The 17,456-nt window shown below is 38.9% G+C and overlaps 1 protein-coding gene across 1 annotated transcript; it reads left to right on the top strand.

The window, feature by feature from the left end:
• The first annotated feature begins 485 nt into the window (after positions 1-485).
• LOC125264025 lies at positions 486-5,659 on the top strand. Its single transcript, XM_048183274.1, has 2 exons — positions 486-742; positions 900-5,659. The coding sequence occupies exon 2, from the start codon at positions 1,142-1,144 to the stop codon at positions 5,657-5,659; it is 4,518 nt and encodes a 1,505-aa protein (XP_048039231.1). The 5' UTR covers positions 486-742; positions 900-1,141.
• Positions 5,660-17,456: the final 11,797 nt, after the last annotated feature.

The following is a 17,456-nucleotide window of genomic DNA, read 5'->3' on the forward strand; positions in this document are numbered from 1 at the left end:
TAGCAAATAATGTAATAATTTAGGCAATTAATTTACAATCACTGTTAGCAGTTTAACTGAACGTAGAAGCAATGAGCTCCTGAAAAATGAATTACATTAACAATAATTAGGATATAGAAATTGTGTAATGTGAATGTTGATCCAGATGATTGTGTCTTCTGAAGTCCTCACAGGAGTTGGCGCCGTCTCTTCATAGGTGATGGTCGTCTGAGGTCTTCTTAAGAGGCTGGATCCAAACTGAAGCTGATGTCCTCACTAGTCACCTCAGGGCGGGTGTCCCGAGGTAAAACAGAAAAGCAAATGGAGAATAATTAGCGTAGCTGCTGTTCATAACATTAAGCAAAGATAGTCATGTGCAATTGATCTGGTATGAGATGCATTATGTGAATGCTTGGCTAAAGAGATGCGTCTTTAATCTAGATTTAAACTGGGTGAGCGAGTCTGAGCTCCTAACATTATCAGGAAGGCTATTCCAGAGTTTCGGAGCCAAATGTGCAAACGCTCTCCCTCCTTTAGTGGACTTAGCTATCCTAGGTGTGCAGGACTGTGTTGATTTAGATTTTGATGGGACTTATTTTATGTATATCTACTCTCAGGACTTTAATTTTGAAAAGATGTCACAATTAGCCTCTTAGTTCAGGAAGCAGGAAGTACTAGTTGTACTACAAAAGTTTAGAAAAATTGTGGTAGCTGTGACATCCCCAAACATCATCTTTCTTTGCATCTGTTAAATGCAATGTCTGTAAGTACACAGTGTTCATTTCTTGTGTGATATGTTTGAGATGGTTATTTTGGTATTTTGATGTACATTTTTTTAGTTTATTTAACTTTACTTTATCATCAATCTGTAATCTTTCAGTTTCATACTTGGTAATAGTGTCTTTTGTATATTTTTACAGTTTCACAGTTGAATCATAAACTTCATAAACGACTTGATGTCTCCAGCGAGGTTTTTTGAGTCACTGTTTAACTTACTGGATAGTTAGATGCTAGAGAATTCTAACAAGGCCAGTACAGTGAAAAGACATTAATACAACAGACTGAGAAGGACGCTCAAGAATTGTGTGGAATCAAGATTTAGACATTCCAAAGACTCTGTCACATCAATCTAATTTTTCTGCATATCAAGTCCTATATAAGCATGGCAGAAGGTCAGACAGACTCAGCAGATCTTAAAGGCACAGCCGAAGAGGTGCACTCTGTCAGCGTACATTCCTCAAAAGCATCCAGTCGTTCCTCAAGAGCATCCAGTCGTCACTCAAGTGCCAGCATAGCGGTCTTTAAAGCAAGAGCAAAAGCAGAAGCCGCGCAAGCCAGAGCAGCGTACGCTAAAAGAGAAATAGAATTGAAAGTTGAACAGGCACGTCTTCAAGCAACACAGGAGGCTTTGCAAGAGGAAAAAGAAAAAGATGCTGCTTTAGCAGAAGCTCATGTACTGGAGGAAGCATTGTTAGAAACGGAGCGTAGCGCAGCCAGTAGAGTATCAGTTCCTGTTCCCATCGAGGACAGTCGAAGTCGAACAGCAGATTATGTGAAAACACAATCTAAGGTCAGTAGTGGTACACTGCCATCTAGTGGACGGAAAGAAATGCAACCAGCAGTTCAAGCTTCTCACATTGTAAGTCCAATTAAAAGTGAATCAGATTTCAAGGACTTACCAATTAGTTCACAAATCATGGATTTTGGTGCAGACATGTCTCAGAATGTCACCAGAATGCAGTCTCCTTATCACTACCAAATGCAGAGTAGACCTCCTGATAAAGAAGATTCCTTGTCCATTACCTATGACCTCGCAAAGTATTTAGCTCGTACGCAGCTTGTGTCAGCAGGGCTTACTTACTTTGATGACAAGCCCATTAACTACTGGGCATGGAAATCATCTTTCCAAGGTGCTATTTCTGGTCTTGGTCTTTCTCCTGCAGAAGAGCTTGATCTCTTAATTAAATACCTGGGTAGAGAATCTTCTGAGCATGCACGGAGACTGAAAGCTGTTCATATCAGAAATCCATCAGCTGCGCTAATAATGACATGGCAGAGACTTGAGGAAATATACGGTTCTCCAGAAGCAATTGAGCATGCTCTTTTTGCTAAACTTGAAAACTTTCCCAGAGTGACAAACAAAGACCCACAAAAGCTTCGAGATTTAGGAGACATCCTCTCAGAACTAGAAGCTGCTAAGCTTGAAGGATACTTACCAGGTCTGGCATACTTGGACACTTCTAAGGGAGTGAATCCTATTGTGGAGAAACTTCCATATAACATTCAAGAGAAGTGGATGTCATTTGGATCCAAATATAAGCAAGAATATCATGTTGCTTTTCCACCTTTCTCAGTGTTTGCAAATTTTGTTCGTTCAGAAGCAAAAGCACGTACAGATCCGAGTTTCAGTACATTTCCTCACACGAAATATGAGAAAGGAGAAAGATTTGAGAGACAAACACAAATGCCAATATCTGTTCACAAGACTCAAGTTAATCCTTCAACTAAAGTCAGATCTGAACAGGGAAAGAGATCAGTTAGCCCGAACAAAAGCTGCCCAATACATGGAAAACCTCATCCATTGAGAAGATGCAGAGGGTTTAGAGAAAAGTCTCTACAAGATAGAATGCAATTCTTGAAAGAGCAGTCTGTGTGTTACCGTTGCTGTTCTTCTACAGACCACTTTGCCAAAAACTGCACCGTAGAAGTTCAGTGCAAAGAGTGTGGTAGTGACCGTCACCCCTCGGCACTTCATCCAGGTCCTGCACCCTGGAAATCTCAGGCATCTACCCCTTCCTCAGACTATGGCGGGGAGAATGACAAATTATCTAGTCATGAGGTTACATCTGAATGCACAGAAGTCTGCGGAGAAGGTCTGAGTGCACGGTCTTGTTCAAAAATTTGTCTCGTTTCTGTCTATCCAGCCGGACAAAAAGAGAAATCAAAGAGGATGTATGCTATCCTGGATGAGCAAAGCAATCGCTCTTTGGTGAGAAAAGATTTTTTTGACATCTTCAACATCAAAACAAGTCCATTGCCCTACACACTGAAAACATGTGCAGGCCTTTTAGAGACAGCAGGTAGAAGAATTTCTGATTTTGTTGTGGAGTCCATTGATGGAAAGATAAGTCTACCTCTCCCTACTCTTCTAGAATGTAATCAGATTCCAAACAATCGTGCAGAGATTCCAACTCCTGGTGTAGCATTCCATCACAGCCACCTGAGACATATTGCACAGGAAATACCACCTCTCGACTGCGATGCTGAGATTCTTCTTTTACTGGGCAGAGACATCCTGCAAGTACACAAAGTACGCAAACAAATTAATGGCCCAAATAGCGCCCCCTTTGCTCAAAAACTGGATTTGGGCTGGGTTGTCGTCGGGGATGTGTGTCTCAAAGGAGCTCATAGGCCCACTTCAGCTCATACTTTCAAGACTTTCGTCTTAGAAAATGGCCGTCACAGCTTTCTGAGTCCATGCTACAGTCAAATCAAGGTAAAAGAGAAGTTGGGTGTTAATTCACAGCAGCAACAACCTCTAGAATCCACATCTGAGGATTCCGTTCTGTTGGTGCCTGATGGTGAAAGCATTGGTCATTCGGTTTTCTCTTACACTGCAAATGATCATAAGATGGCTCCATCTGTGGAAGACACTAGGTTTCTCCAGATTATGGACAAAGAATTTTTTCAGGACAGCGGCAACAGTTGGGTTGCTCCACTACCTTTTCGTGAGCCCAGACAAAGTCTACCCAACAACAAAGACTACGCGTTGAAACGTCTTCTTGTGCTGCGACACACTCTGAGCAAGCGACCGCAAATGAAAGCACACTTCCTGGATTTTATGAAGAACTTGCTAAAAAATGAACATGCTGAGATTGCACCGTCTCTTCAGCAAGGTCAAGAAGTGTGGTACCTGCCGCTGTTTGGGGTGTATCATCCTAAAAAACCTGACAAAATTCGAGTTGTCTTCGATTCAAGTGCACCATATGAGGGAGTTTCACTGAACAGTGTACTTCTCACAGGCCCTGATTTGAATAACAGCCTGATAGGGGTCCTGATGAGATTCCGTAAAGGGTCTGTGGCTATTACTGCTGACATACAGCATATGTTCCATTGTTTTCTGGTTAGGGAGGACCATAGGAATTATCTTAGGTTCCTGTGGTACAGAAACAATGACCTTGACAGTGAAATCGTGGACCACAGAATGCGTGTGCATGTTTTCGGGAATAGCCCATCACCAGCTGTGGCTATTTATGGTCTAAGGAGAGCGGCTAAAGAACATGAAGAGAGTTTCGGCAGTGACACCAGAAAGTTGGTGGAAAAGGAGTTCTATGTTGATGACATGCTGAAATCATGTGCTACACAGGCAGAGGCGATCGACCTTCTCAAGCGTACACAAGAGATGCTTGCAGTGTCTAACCTTAGACTGCACAAGATTATCTCTAACTGTCCAAACGTGATTGAAGCCTTTCCTTTAGAAGATCGTGCCGAGGGCATTAAAGATCTACAACTTTTCTCTAATGGCCTTCCCATCCTACGTAGCCTTGGTGTGTCCTGGAATGTTGCAACAGACTCTTTCATGTTTCATGTTTCGGATGATGACAAGCCTTTCACTCGGAGAGGGGTCCTATCTACTGTAAATGGCTTGTATGACCCTCTTGGATTCCTTGCGCCTGTTACCATACAAGGGAGATTACTGTTGAGGGAACTTACCAAACAAGGTGAGGGCTGGGATTCCCCTTTGCCAGAGGACATGGAGGCTGAATGGAGAAAATGGAAAAATTCTCTTCAAGATTTGAAAAAGCTTCAAATACCACGTGTTTGCACATCCATTCCTCTGACTGATGTCCAAAGTAAAGAACTTTGTGTTTTTGCGGACGCATCAGTTAAAGCCATTGCTGCTGTAGGATACCTGAAGGTAACAGATCAACAAGGTCACACGGATGTTAACTTCTTATTTGGAAAATCCAAATTGGCACCACAGCCAGACATTACTGTCCCAAGACTGGAGTTGTGTGCTGCTGTATTAGCAGTGGAGATTGCAGAGATGATTGTAGAAGAGATGGACATGACCTTTGATCACATCTGGTATTATACTGACAGTAAAGTAGTACTAGGCTACATCCATAATCAAACACGGAGGTTCTATGTCTATGTGAACAACAGAATTCAACGAATCCATAAATCCAGTTCACCTGCACAATGGCGATATGTTCCCACAGGACTTAACCCAGCAGACCATGGATCCAGATCTGTGCCTGCAGCACTCTTGGGTACCAGTTCATGGCTCACGGGCCCACACTTCTTGCATAATTCTCAGCTTCGACCTGAATCACAAGAATCATTTGAGCTTGTGGATCCTACCTCAGATTCTGAAATACGCCCACAAGTGTGTTCGAACCTTACTGAAGTTCCAAAGTTTACATGGAACTCCGTGAGATTCAGTAGATTCTCTAACTTTAACACTCTCATAAGAGCAATAGCACGTCTGATTCACATTGCCAATTCTTTCTCCAAACGTTCACAAGATGATAGTTGCAGAGGATGGCATATCTGCAGCAAAGGTCCATCTAAAGAAGAGCTGGAGAAAGCAAAAATTCTTGTTTTGAAGGGTGCGCAATACGAGAGTTATCCAACGGAGATTAAGAGCATCACTGCAAGCTCACAACCTTCCTCGTAAGAGTGTGTTGAGGAAACTATCTCCTGTACTTGACAGCAACGGCTTACTTCGAGTAGGGGGTCGTATTAAAAGGTCTGATCTGGAAACTTGTGAAGTTAACCCTATCATTATCCCGGGTACACATCATGTGGCAACAATGATTGTGCGACATTATCATGAGGCTGTGAAGCATCAAGGCAGACACTTTACAGAAGGTGCTGTCAGAGCTGCTGGATTTTGGCTAGTAGGAGGTAAGAAGTGCATACGTGGTCTGCTTTTTAAGTGTGTAACATGCAAGAAGCTGCGAGGGAAGACTGAACATCAGCAGATGTCAGATTTGCCAGTGGAACGGTTGACAGTAGCTCCACCCTTCACCTATGTGGGTGTTGATGTCTTCGGGCCATGGGAAGTGACGGCCCGTAAGACCAGAGGAGGTCAAGCTAATTCCAAGAGGTGGGGAGTTATGTTTGCATGTATGTGCACGAGAGCCATCCACATTGAAGTAATCGAAGCAATGAGCTCTAATTGTTTCATCAATGCCTTAAGGAGATTTTTCGCGATCAGAGGGCCAGTTAAACAACTACACTCGGATCGTGGCACAAATTTCGTTGGAGCTTCTCGAGAACTCAAAATGGATGAAACTTGTGTCAGTTCGGAGGATGTGCAGAAATATCTGAAAGAACAGCATTGCACCTGGATATTCAATCCACCTCACGCCTCTCATATGGGTGGTCACTGGGAGCGAATGATCGGGATTGCTCGTCGCATTCTTGATTGCATGTTACTTAATGAGAAATCTTCCCGTCTCACACATGAGGTCTTGACCACGTTCATGGCGGCAAGTTACTGCAGTGATGAATTCACGACCTTTAATCCCAGTGTCCTCCGACCCAGAATTTCCCTTTATTCTCACCCCTGCTACTCTTTTGACACAAAAGACAGGTGCAACACCTCCCCCACCTGGAAACTTTGAGAATAATGAGTTGCTTAAAGAACAATGGAAACAAGTACAAAGATTAGCTGACATCTTCTGGACAAGATGGAAAAAGGAATACCTCAGTACTTTGCAATCCCGACGAAAGTGGCAAGACAGAAAAACTAATTTGAAAGAAGGGGATATTGTCTTGGTAAAGAACATTCAAGTTAACAGAAATGAGTGGCCAATGGCAATCGTTGTGAAAACGTCACCAAGCAAAGATGGATTGGTAAGGAAAGTGGATGTTAAAGTGACTAAGGATGGCATTCAAAAAATCCTGTCACGTCCTATCTCCGAACTTATCCTCCTACTGTCGCCTGATAAGTTATAAATCGATTTGGGATTCTTAAAATCCCAGAACGGGGAGTGTGCACGACTGTGTTGATTTAGATTTTGATGGGACTTATTTTATGTATATCTACTCTCAGGACTTTAATTTTGAAAAGATGTCACAATTAGCCTCTTAGTTCAGGAAGCAGGAAGTACTAGTTGTACTACAAAAGTTTAGAAAAATTGTGGTAGCTGTGACATCCCCAAACATCATCTTTCTTTGCATCTGTTAAATGCAATGTCTGTAAGTACACAGTGTTCATTTCTTGTGTGATATGTTTGAGATGGTTATTTTGGTATTTTGATGTACATTTTTTTAGTTTATTTAACCTTACTTTATCATCAATCTGTAATCTTTCAGTTTCATACTTGGTAATAGTGTCTTTTGTATATTTTTACAGTTTCACAGTTGAATCATAAACTTCATAAACGACTTGATGTCTCCAGCGAGGTTTTTTGAGTCACTGTTTAACTTACTGGATAGTTAGATGCTAGAGAATTCTAACAAGGCCAGTACACTAGGTACAACCAGAAGTCCAGAGTTTTGTGATCTTAAAGAGCGTGAAGGATTGTAGGGCGATAGAAGATCAGTTAAGTACGCAGGAGCTAAACCATTTAGAGCCTTATAGGTCATTAGCAATACTTTATAATCGATACAGAACTTAATAGGTAACCAGTGTAGAGATGATAAAATTGGTGTTATATGATCATATTTTCTTGACCTGGTAAGAACTCTAGCAGCTGCATTTTGTACTAATTGTAGCTTGTTTATTGAGGAAGCAGGACAACCAGCTAATAATGCATTATCTAGTCGAGACGTCATGAAAGCATGAACTAACTTTTCTGCATCAGAAATAGATAACATATTCCATATCTTAGCAATGTTTCTGAGGTGGAAGAAGGCTGTTTTTGTAACATATGAAATATGATTTTCAAAGGACAAGTTGCTGTCTAATATAACACCCAGGTCTTTAACTGTCGAGGATGGAGTAACAGTACATCCTTCTAAATGCAGATTGTAGTCTGAGAGATTCTGTGTACAGGTTTTTGGCCCAATAAGTAATACTTCAGTCTTATCTGAATTTAATAGAAGAAAATTACTAGTCATCCAATGTTTTACTTCTTTAATACATCCTGTCAGATTGGATAATTTAGAGATTTCATCTGGTTGTGTTGAAATATATAACTGAGTATCATCGGCATAGCAGTGGAAACTAATTCCATGTTTTCTTATAATATTGCCGAGTGGCAGCATGTATATTGAAAATAGCAGAGGGCCTAACACCGATCCTTGCGGCACTCCATAGTTTACTATCGTCATCTTAGATTTTTCCCCGTTTATACAAAATTGTGTCGGTCTGATAGGTACGATCTAAACCACCGCAATGCCTGGCCCTGAATACCAGTGTAATTTTGTAGTCGATCTAGGAGTATTTTATGATCTATAGTGTTGAACGCAGCACTGAGATCAAGTAACACTAGTATTGAGACACAGCCCTGGTCAGAAGCTAGAAGTAAGTCGTTTGTAATTTTAACGAGCGCAGTTTCTGTGCTATGATGAGATCTGAATCCTGACTGAAATTTTTCATAGATAGCATTTTTTTGCAAGAAGGAGCATAATTGGACAGACACTACTTTTTCTAGTATTTTAGACATAAATGGAAGATTTGAGATGGGTCTGTAATTTGCTAATACGTTTGGATCTAATTGTGGTTTCTTAATGAGAGGCTTAATAACTGCTAGCTTGAACGGTTGTGGGACGTGACCTAGAGATAATGACGAGTTGATAATATTGAGAAGAGGCTCTTCTGCTACAGGTAACAACTCTTTCAGTAGTTTAGTGGGTATTGGATCTAATAAACATGTTGTTGGTTTAGACGCAGTGATAAGTTTATTTAGCTCTTCCTGTCCTATAGTTGTAAAGCACTGCAACTGTTCTTGAGGGGCGATAATTGAGGCTGAATCATAAAAATCTGTTAAAGGTTGTACATTTACAATTGTATTTCTGATACTTTCGATTTTCTCAGTAAAGAAATTCATAAAGTCATCACTACTAAACTGTAATGAAATGTTTTGTTCTGGTGATGTCTGTTTATTTGTTAATCTAGCCACTGTACTAAACAAGAACCGTGGATTGTTTTGGTTGTTTTCTATGAGTTTGCGGAGATGCTCGGCCCTGGCTGCTTTTAGAGTCTTTCTATAACGAGACGAACTTTCTTTCCACGTGATTCTGAAGACCTCTAAACGAGTTTGTCTCCATTTGCGTTCTAGATTGCGAGTTTCTTTTTTGATAGCGTGAGTAATACTGTTGTACCAAGGTACAGTATTTTTCTCTCTAACCTTTTTTAATCTCATCGGTGCAACAGTATCTAATGTACTAGTGAAAATGGTGCACATGCTGCTAGTCATTTTCCCGAGATCATTTGTGTGTTTAGGTACGATGAGCAGCTGAGACAGATCAGGCAGGTTATTTGTGAATTTATCTATAGTTGTCGGGAGCCCCTAACGTATCATTTGTATTGTCAACATGAATGTTAAAATCTCCAACAATCAGCGCTTTATCGACGTTGACCAATAGGTCTGAGAGAAAGTCTGAAAACTCTTTTAGGAAATCAGCATAAGGCCCTGGAGGTCTATAAACGGTAGCTAAAGCAAGAGATAGTAGCGACTTTTTACTTATATCTGAGAGTGTAATATTTACCATAAGAATTTCAAATGAATTAAACCTATAGTTTGTTCTCTGAGTAACATTAAGATTACCTCTATAGATTGTTGCTACACCACCGCCACGGCCAATCAGACGGCATTTATTTTTATAACAGTAGCCAGGTGGACAAGACTCATTAAGACCGAAATTTACTGTAATGCAGTTCTGTGGTTTTGCCTAGGCAGGGTTATTATAGTTAATTAATAACAAAAACTATTAAAACATTTATGCTAATCGAAATAAACCTGAAATATAAGAAAATATAAATATTAGTTGAAAAACTTTAACTGAAAGAAAATGATTGTTGCCTTGTCAGTATCATTTCTGTGTTTTTTCCCCCTGACTTTCAACTGACGCGATCATCTTTTCATTAACCGACAAGATTAAATAAAATTAATTAATTAAACAAAATTAGAATTGATAAGTGTCTGTGAATAAAAAGTCCCAGGCGTTTAGTTTTAGCCTACATGAACAAATAGCAAAATAAACAACAAAACATGAGGATTCATTATAATCACGCATCTGCAGCGCTTCTGTGAACGAAAAAAAGGATTGAATTATATAAAAGGAATAAATAGCCTATGTCTATGCGCATAACATAGCCTATTAACAAAATGAAAGGGGGAAAATGTGACAATTAGACTAGAGTAGGCTTGATTGATTGATTGAGATATACGAGTCTCGGTTCATTTGAGAAGTTCACAGAAAGGAAACCGAGACGGCAGAAAAATCTTTGTTTATTTTACGAGCAAAGTTTTTTTATTGTGAGTGTACAAAACTAATAGGCATATTTAACCCTTCACAGATTCGAATGGTGTTGCATCTATATGACCATAAATGTCTGATTATTTTAAGTTGTTTCCGCTTTTATAAGAAAATTCAAGTGAACGCGTCGGCGCCTCATCACGCGGACACAAAACATATCAGTTTTAGTAACTTGACATCGCAGTTGTTAATTGTCAAAATAACATACATTCAACCAAACATATAAAAGGTTATGTGTGTAAAAGCGTTTAAATAGTTTAGGGTCCAAATCGACAATTGGGTTTGTGCCAAATTAGAGAGGTAGGTTATAACGCAGGTTTCTGTTTCAGTTTAGATTTAAATTAATTCGTTTTGGCTTAGGGCCTAACGTTTATATAATATTTTTTTTTTTTCATAACTAAAATAGCTATGTAGTGGTTAATAAAATAATACAAGGACCGTAAATGGTTCTGCCAAAATAAAAATAAATAAAACTTTACTAAATTAATAATAAATAATTATAAATAATAAAAAAAAACAAAATATGGAAAAATGCAGGTAAGTTAACACATCTCATCATGTATATGATTTAAAATTAATCATATTAAAATATATATTTTTCCACCATCAAATAGGCTATTACTGTTTCACATTTCACAAACTTACATGTAAATGAAATATACTGTCAATACACAAGTTACACAAATTAATTAGATAAATAAATGCATTTATTTCTATTCAAAGGGATAGAAAACAAATTAATAATATAAGTCTAAAATGATTCCTTATCTTATAGCTCCATCTAGTGGACAAGGTTAATATCCAAGCCTTCAGGTTGCAGTTAGCCTGGGTGCCAGCCCGAACCCCGCCCACAACATTTTTTGGACGGGAAGTTCGGTCTGGACTCGATCCATTGTGGAGTAATTATGCTCGGCTCCCAGAAGGCCGAGCCAATCAAATTGCCAGGGCGGGCTTTAATCGATGATGGACAGGCTATCTGCGGTTACGTAACCACCCGCGTCATCAAAGAGCGCTTGGGGAGTTTGATTTACAAGCGATCTAACCAATCAGAACGCCGCATCCGCCTTGTTGTCCGACAAAGCAGTCAGGAGTTAGAAGATTAACATCGGTGGAGTTAAACTTGGAAAAATTGTGCATATTGACGTCTTTCCGCGTTTGAAACAACATTCATTCTCATGTTCATTCATGTTTATTTGATGCTATAAATGGACTAGTAGGAAGAGATGATCGGTTAACGAGCCTCTTGAGCCGAGGCGCTACAGCAATCTGTCACGATCATGGTCACAACACATTAAAGAGCCACAAAACGGATTTTATTGTTTGAATTTTTTTAATAACTACACAGTTTGAAAGCTGGGACTTTGTTTAATATCATAAGTAACCTGCTCTGTCTCGTCTGTCGATGTGTTGTCAGTTTCCTCTTTGCTCCGCGATGTATTTTCCATTCTGTGTGGCGTGACAGCGCCACGGCTTGTCGGACAAAGCAACAGTAACTAAGGGGGGCGGGTCTTTGCGAAAGGTCAATTAGTTTACAACAATGATGGCTGTTGAAGAACTGAGATGTGTAGATTCCGCCATCGCGTCCGTTATAGAAGATATCGACAGCGCATTCATTTTAAAAGAGGAACAGAGGACCGCGATCAAGGCATTTGTCGATGGGAAAGATGTCTTTGCCGTCCTTCCAACGGGATTCGGCAAAAGTTTGATTTATCAGCTGGCCCCGATGGTCGCTAAGAAGAGTTCTGTTGACAACTATGCGTCGCTCAACATACGTCACTTACTCTGTAGCTCTGATTGGTTGTAGGTCTATCCAATTGAGGTCTTTCCTGGATCGGTTGAAATACGCCCCCATAATCAAAGCCCAATGGAGCAGTATCAGACTCATATTCTGACTAGAATTGAGTATGACCACGTCAGGCTAGGTAAACACTGTGTTGTGAACCAAATGTCCCAACAAGGATAGTAATTTTACATCTTATTTGGACATATATTTATTTAAAATCATACAGATTTATCTTTTTGAAAATCTAAAACAACCAGTGCATGTGTGTGTGTGTGTGTGTGTGTGTGTGTGAGAGAGAGAGAGAGAGAGAGAGAGAGAGAGAGAGAGAGAGAGAGATACAGATACAGATACAGAGGGTTTTGAAATTTGTGAACAGAGCAGGACAGAGTAAGGGAAAAGAAACAGTCATTGACTGTATAACTTCAAACTGATAAGAGATGAATCAGAAGAAGGTAGACGTATGGCATCATTTTACATTATAGTATGCCATGTGATAGTGTAAACTGTAAAAGGCATTACCATGGTAGAGACTGCCACATTATTGTAACTCATTCTTCATCTGTAAAGATCAGTTATAGATTCAGTCATATGGTACAGTGAGAACATTTATTGTATTGGCAGCACACACTGTTCAAAACCTCATGACTGTGTCATACTTCACACCTTTTGATAACACACTGAATAGATACTATTACAAACATTATGGATTTTATGTCACTTATGTAATTTAGGTAATTTAATGCATTTTCTGAGGTGGCATCTGTAGTCTGTGTAACTGTAATTATTTCAGCAACAAGGGTGATTTGAAACATGTATCTTGCATTGTTTGCTATTGAATGAACTGAATGTTAAAAGTACTAAACTGAAAGAAGAACATACTGTTGTGTTTTGGTGATTAAACCAAATGTTCTCATTACATATCACAAATAATCTGTGTTTTGAAACAGTGATTATGTAGAATGAAAATATGTACAGCTAGAACGAAAACATGAGATCAGGTTCTGAAAGAATGACTAGCTGTGATACAAGTGTGATCACTCTGGAGTTTTGTACTAAGAGTTTTGAAAATGTACACTTTACTTGTGAAAATGTATTAAGTGAATAAAAAACCCCCTAAACAACTGAACAGAATGGTATATTTACAAGAACAATATAATGCATGAGCTCTGAGAGCTTCAGTAGTTCTGACTACATTCAGATGATTACCTGATATTGTATTTTCAGTTAATGTTGTTTTTATAATATTACAGTGTGTCTACATTACAAAACTTCAGTAAACAGAGTGATATGGTAACTCAAAATGGAGAATATCAACTGATAAAAAAGAATGTGTGTGCATTTTGAATCATGTAATTCATTGTAATTCATTGTTCTTTCTAGAAATGGATCTCAATCGCAGACACTCTGACTCCAGTGATGACAGCAGAGCTTCTGTTCACAGTATTGAACCTCCTCCTGCATTCAACAGTGAGTCAGTAAACAGCATTATGAGTTTGTGAAACACATTAGTTTTGTTATTATATTTAGTTTAGTTATTTATATTTCTCGAATTAGTAGAATAATACCTTTAATGAAAACCTTTAATGAAGTGTGTACTATCCTCAACATGTTTTTAGTGTTTTGACAGTCAGATAAACTCCCTTCCCTCACATGACTCTGAAGACAAGAAGTTTGTTTTCCCACAGGTTTAATGGTCTTGGGTATGGAGTGAAACTACAAATAAACAAATAAACATATTTCAATAATAATAATAATATCCAGGAATTACCAACAACTTCAGCATCATATCAACATCCAGAATAATGTAATATTTTGTGATGCTTGCAAATAAACATAATATTTTGTAATGTAAATAATGAATATAGCGATATGACACTAAAGCACAATGTGTCTAATGCAATAGCCGGATGTAAAATTATTAATAATTAATCTTAAAGGGTTAGTTCACCCAAAAATGAAAATTCTGTCATTTATTACTCACTCTCATGCCGTTCCACACCCGTAAGACCTTTGTTAATCTTCTGAACACAAATTAAGATATTTTAGTTGAAATCAGTGTATCGAATCAGCTGTTCGGAGCGCCAAAGTCACGTGATTTCAGCCGTTGGCAGTTTGACACGCGATCTGAATCATGATTCGATACACTGATTCATAACACCCCGAAGCTTCCTGAAGCAGTGTTTTGAAATCCGCCATCACTATATAAGTTATTTTGTTTTTTTGGCACACCAAAAATATTCTCGTCGCTTTATAATATTAATATTGAACCACTGTACTCACATGAACTGATTTAGATGTGTTTTTAGTACATTAAAGGATTTTGATAGAGGAAATGTCATTGCTGGCTATGCAGGCCTCACTGAGACAATCGTTACTGCCACATGGAGCACTCACTACTTCCTGATTCACGTGAATACTGGAAAATCACAGAATTAAAGCAACGTCAAACTTGCCACTAGATGGAGCCCTAAACCATAAATAAAGTGAGCAGGAGAATTAGTGACATGGATAACATTAAGGAATTGCAGACATTAAACAATTAAATGTGTTATCAAATTAAACAAAATATGAAATCTGTAACATCAAACTTGTTCCAGCACACTCCCCGCCTGGTGTGGACAACACGCCACTACTCTCAAGTCATTTAGATTGATCTAATCAAGTTTCTCAGGAGTAAGGAGATAGGCCGTATGAAGACCATTGGGCCTTCCTTTTTAAAGACCTCGACTTTCACCTTACGAACTTTGTTGTCCTTGCTTGGGAAGACTTGAGTAACAACTCCCATTCATTCCTTTTTTGTTGTTCATCCTTCAAGAACACAATGCTTCCTAGTTCAATGTCAAGCTTACTATAGAGCCACTTTCTTTTTGGTTGCAAAAGAGTCAGGTACTGCTTTTTCCATTTATCCCAGAAAGTTTGTGCCAAGTGTTGTACCCGGCGCCGGGCTCCTACTAACTGTCAATTAAAGACATGTTAAGTGTTTAAAAAATCTAACATAGCAGAAAGACAGTCGACAACTCCATATCACAGCTAAGCTAACTATCCTAGCATAACAAGCTAGCTGAAAAGTTTGTAAGTAAGTTTGCTTACCTTCCACATCATGGATATATCCTTCGATCCAGTTCCTGTATCCCTTTAGTAACACAGCCCGGGGATGTTGCAGTTCATATTAGCCCACTGCTCCACATATTACATTGTTAATTCAGGCAGACCGGTAAGATTCGTATTCCACAAAGTTTCCATTGCTGCTGCTGATTGATAGTACCGTATCGGAGTCCAACTTCCGGGTTTGTGTACCCCTCAACGGTGTTCGAGTTTTCAAAATGTCTGCCAGGTGAATAAGGCGAATGGTGTGAGAGAAAGAAAGGATTCCAAGGCCCTGCGTGTGTGTGAAAGTGACAGTTGAGATTCAGATTTCGGAACATTCCGCCATTGAAAGTCAATGGGAATTTTTTGGTCATTTTTTTCCGCTGTGCGAACATCATTTGTCCGATCGCTTAGAGAAGTCATAGCACACCTCTCTTCAATGAGCTGGTAAGTTTGACAGCTCATTCATGGATCTAGGACAAACGGTGCAGGACGAGTTGCATGCTGAAGTTTTGTCCAGAAGAAGAAGCAGCAGCAGCAGAATAATAAGTATTGTTGTATTTGTTATTCCCCTCAATCTTCAATTAATCAAATACATGTCTCTACAATCCTTAACTGCATCAAAAGATTTGGTCTTACCTTGGATTTAGAGCATTAGAGATTTCAAGGTGGAGTCCACACCAGCTCAGTCAGGGTCCAATGCTCTAATTAAATTATAATAGTTTATGTATGAGTAATTTCACTCTGAGACTTGTTTGGAGAGGTTTACGAATCACCAAATACAATGGTTTCGGTTTAATATCAAGATACAGAATAAAAATACAAAACATAAAAGCGAGCAAATCTTCACCCGAGGTATGGAAATCTTCTGTTATACAATTTCCAATATATATAGTCTTCAAAGATCACATCCTTTTCCCAACATAAACATTTCCTTATTTGTAAACATGAATACAGTCCCTAATACCCCACAGTCTCATGTTGTATGCAAAAAATATGGTACAAAGGTCAACTGCAGCCTGTCTGCCCACACCCTTTGCAGGCTGCGTCACATTCTGCATACTTTTAATCACTTGAACTTAAGACCTTACGTTAGTTCCCCTTAACACCTCTGGATGAAATAAAAACATACATCTCCAGATAAAATAAAACACATCATATCAGTTCCCTTTAACTCTGCTTGGTTAAAATAAAAACACAAATCTCGGTTGATTAACACCTCTGGATAAAATAAAACATGCATCGTCCTTTAACACTGCATGTTTAAAATAAAAACACACATCTCAGCTGGTTTCCATGAACACTTCTAGATATAAAAAAAATAAAAACATACATCTCGGTTAGTTTCAATCTACACTTCTGGGTATAATAAAGACATACATCTCAGTTAGTTTCCATTAACACTTCTAGATATGAAAAATAGAAAATAGAAAATTCAGCAGGAAAAATATCACATCTATTCAGGCATCATTTTAACCTTTTAGCCCTTAAACACAATTTTCAGATTCAACCGGCGCTGAAGCTTTTGTAGTTAAAGCTTCAACCTCGTTTGTAATCTGTTCCAGGTCACACATAAAAAGTATTCGACGTATATGATTGTTTAATAAGCGTAATCAATTTCAAATTCTCAGTAATTTAAGCATCTCTTTGGCCTTTGGATTCATCTTCATTCCTCCCACTCTAGTGGTTCTTCTTCTTCTCTTTCTCGTCCTGTTTCTTCGAGATTTTGCCTTGTTCTTTTTCCAAACCTTGAGTGATCAAATCAACTATATCAACCTTAAGTTCTCTCTGATTAATTGGTTCTTTTGGCAGAAATCAGTACAGTTCATCACATTTGTCGGACCCATCTCCACGACAGTATTCAAGAGAACAATAATGATGCTTCGCCTTTGGCAAGCACCATTACAGTTTTTTTTCAACTGCTTACACACAAAATCTTTGTCACACAATTTCTGAAACCTGACACTCAAACAGCAGAACCATGTACCAAATCTGCAAAACCACACACAAATTCTCTGCCTTTGACTCATTTTTCAATTTCATAAAACACTTTTTGCAAAACACAACACACAATTCTCTGTGTAACACACAAATCTAACAGGAAGTATCTTGATTTCCTCTTTCAAACACAACCAATCAAAATGCCACACTAATTCATCAGTGCCTCACA

The sequence above is a fragment of the Megalobrama amblycephala genome, linkage group LG3, assembly GCF_018812025.1.
Source record: "Megalobrama amblycephala isolate DHTTF-2021 linkage group LG3, ASM1881202v1, whole genome shotgun sequence".
Lineage (NCBI taxonomy): Eukaryota > Metazoa > Chordata > Actinopteri > Cypriniformes > Xenocyprididae > Megalobrama > Megalobrama amblycephala.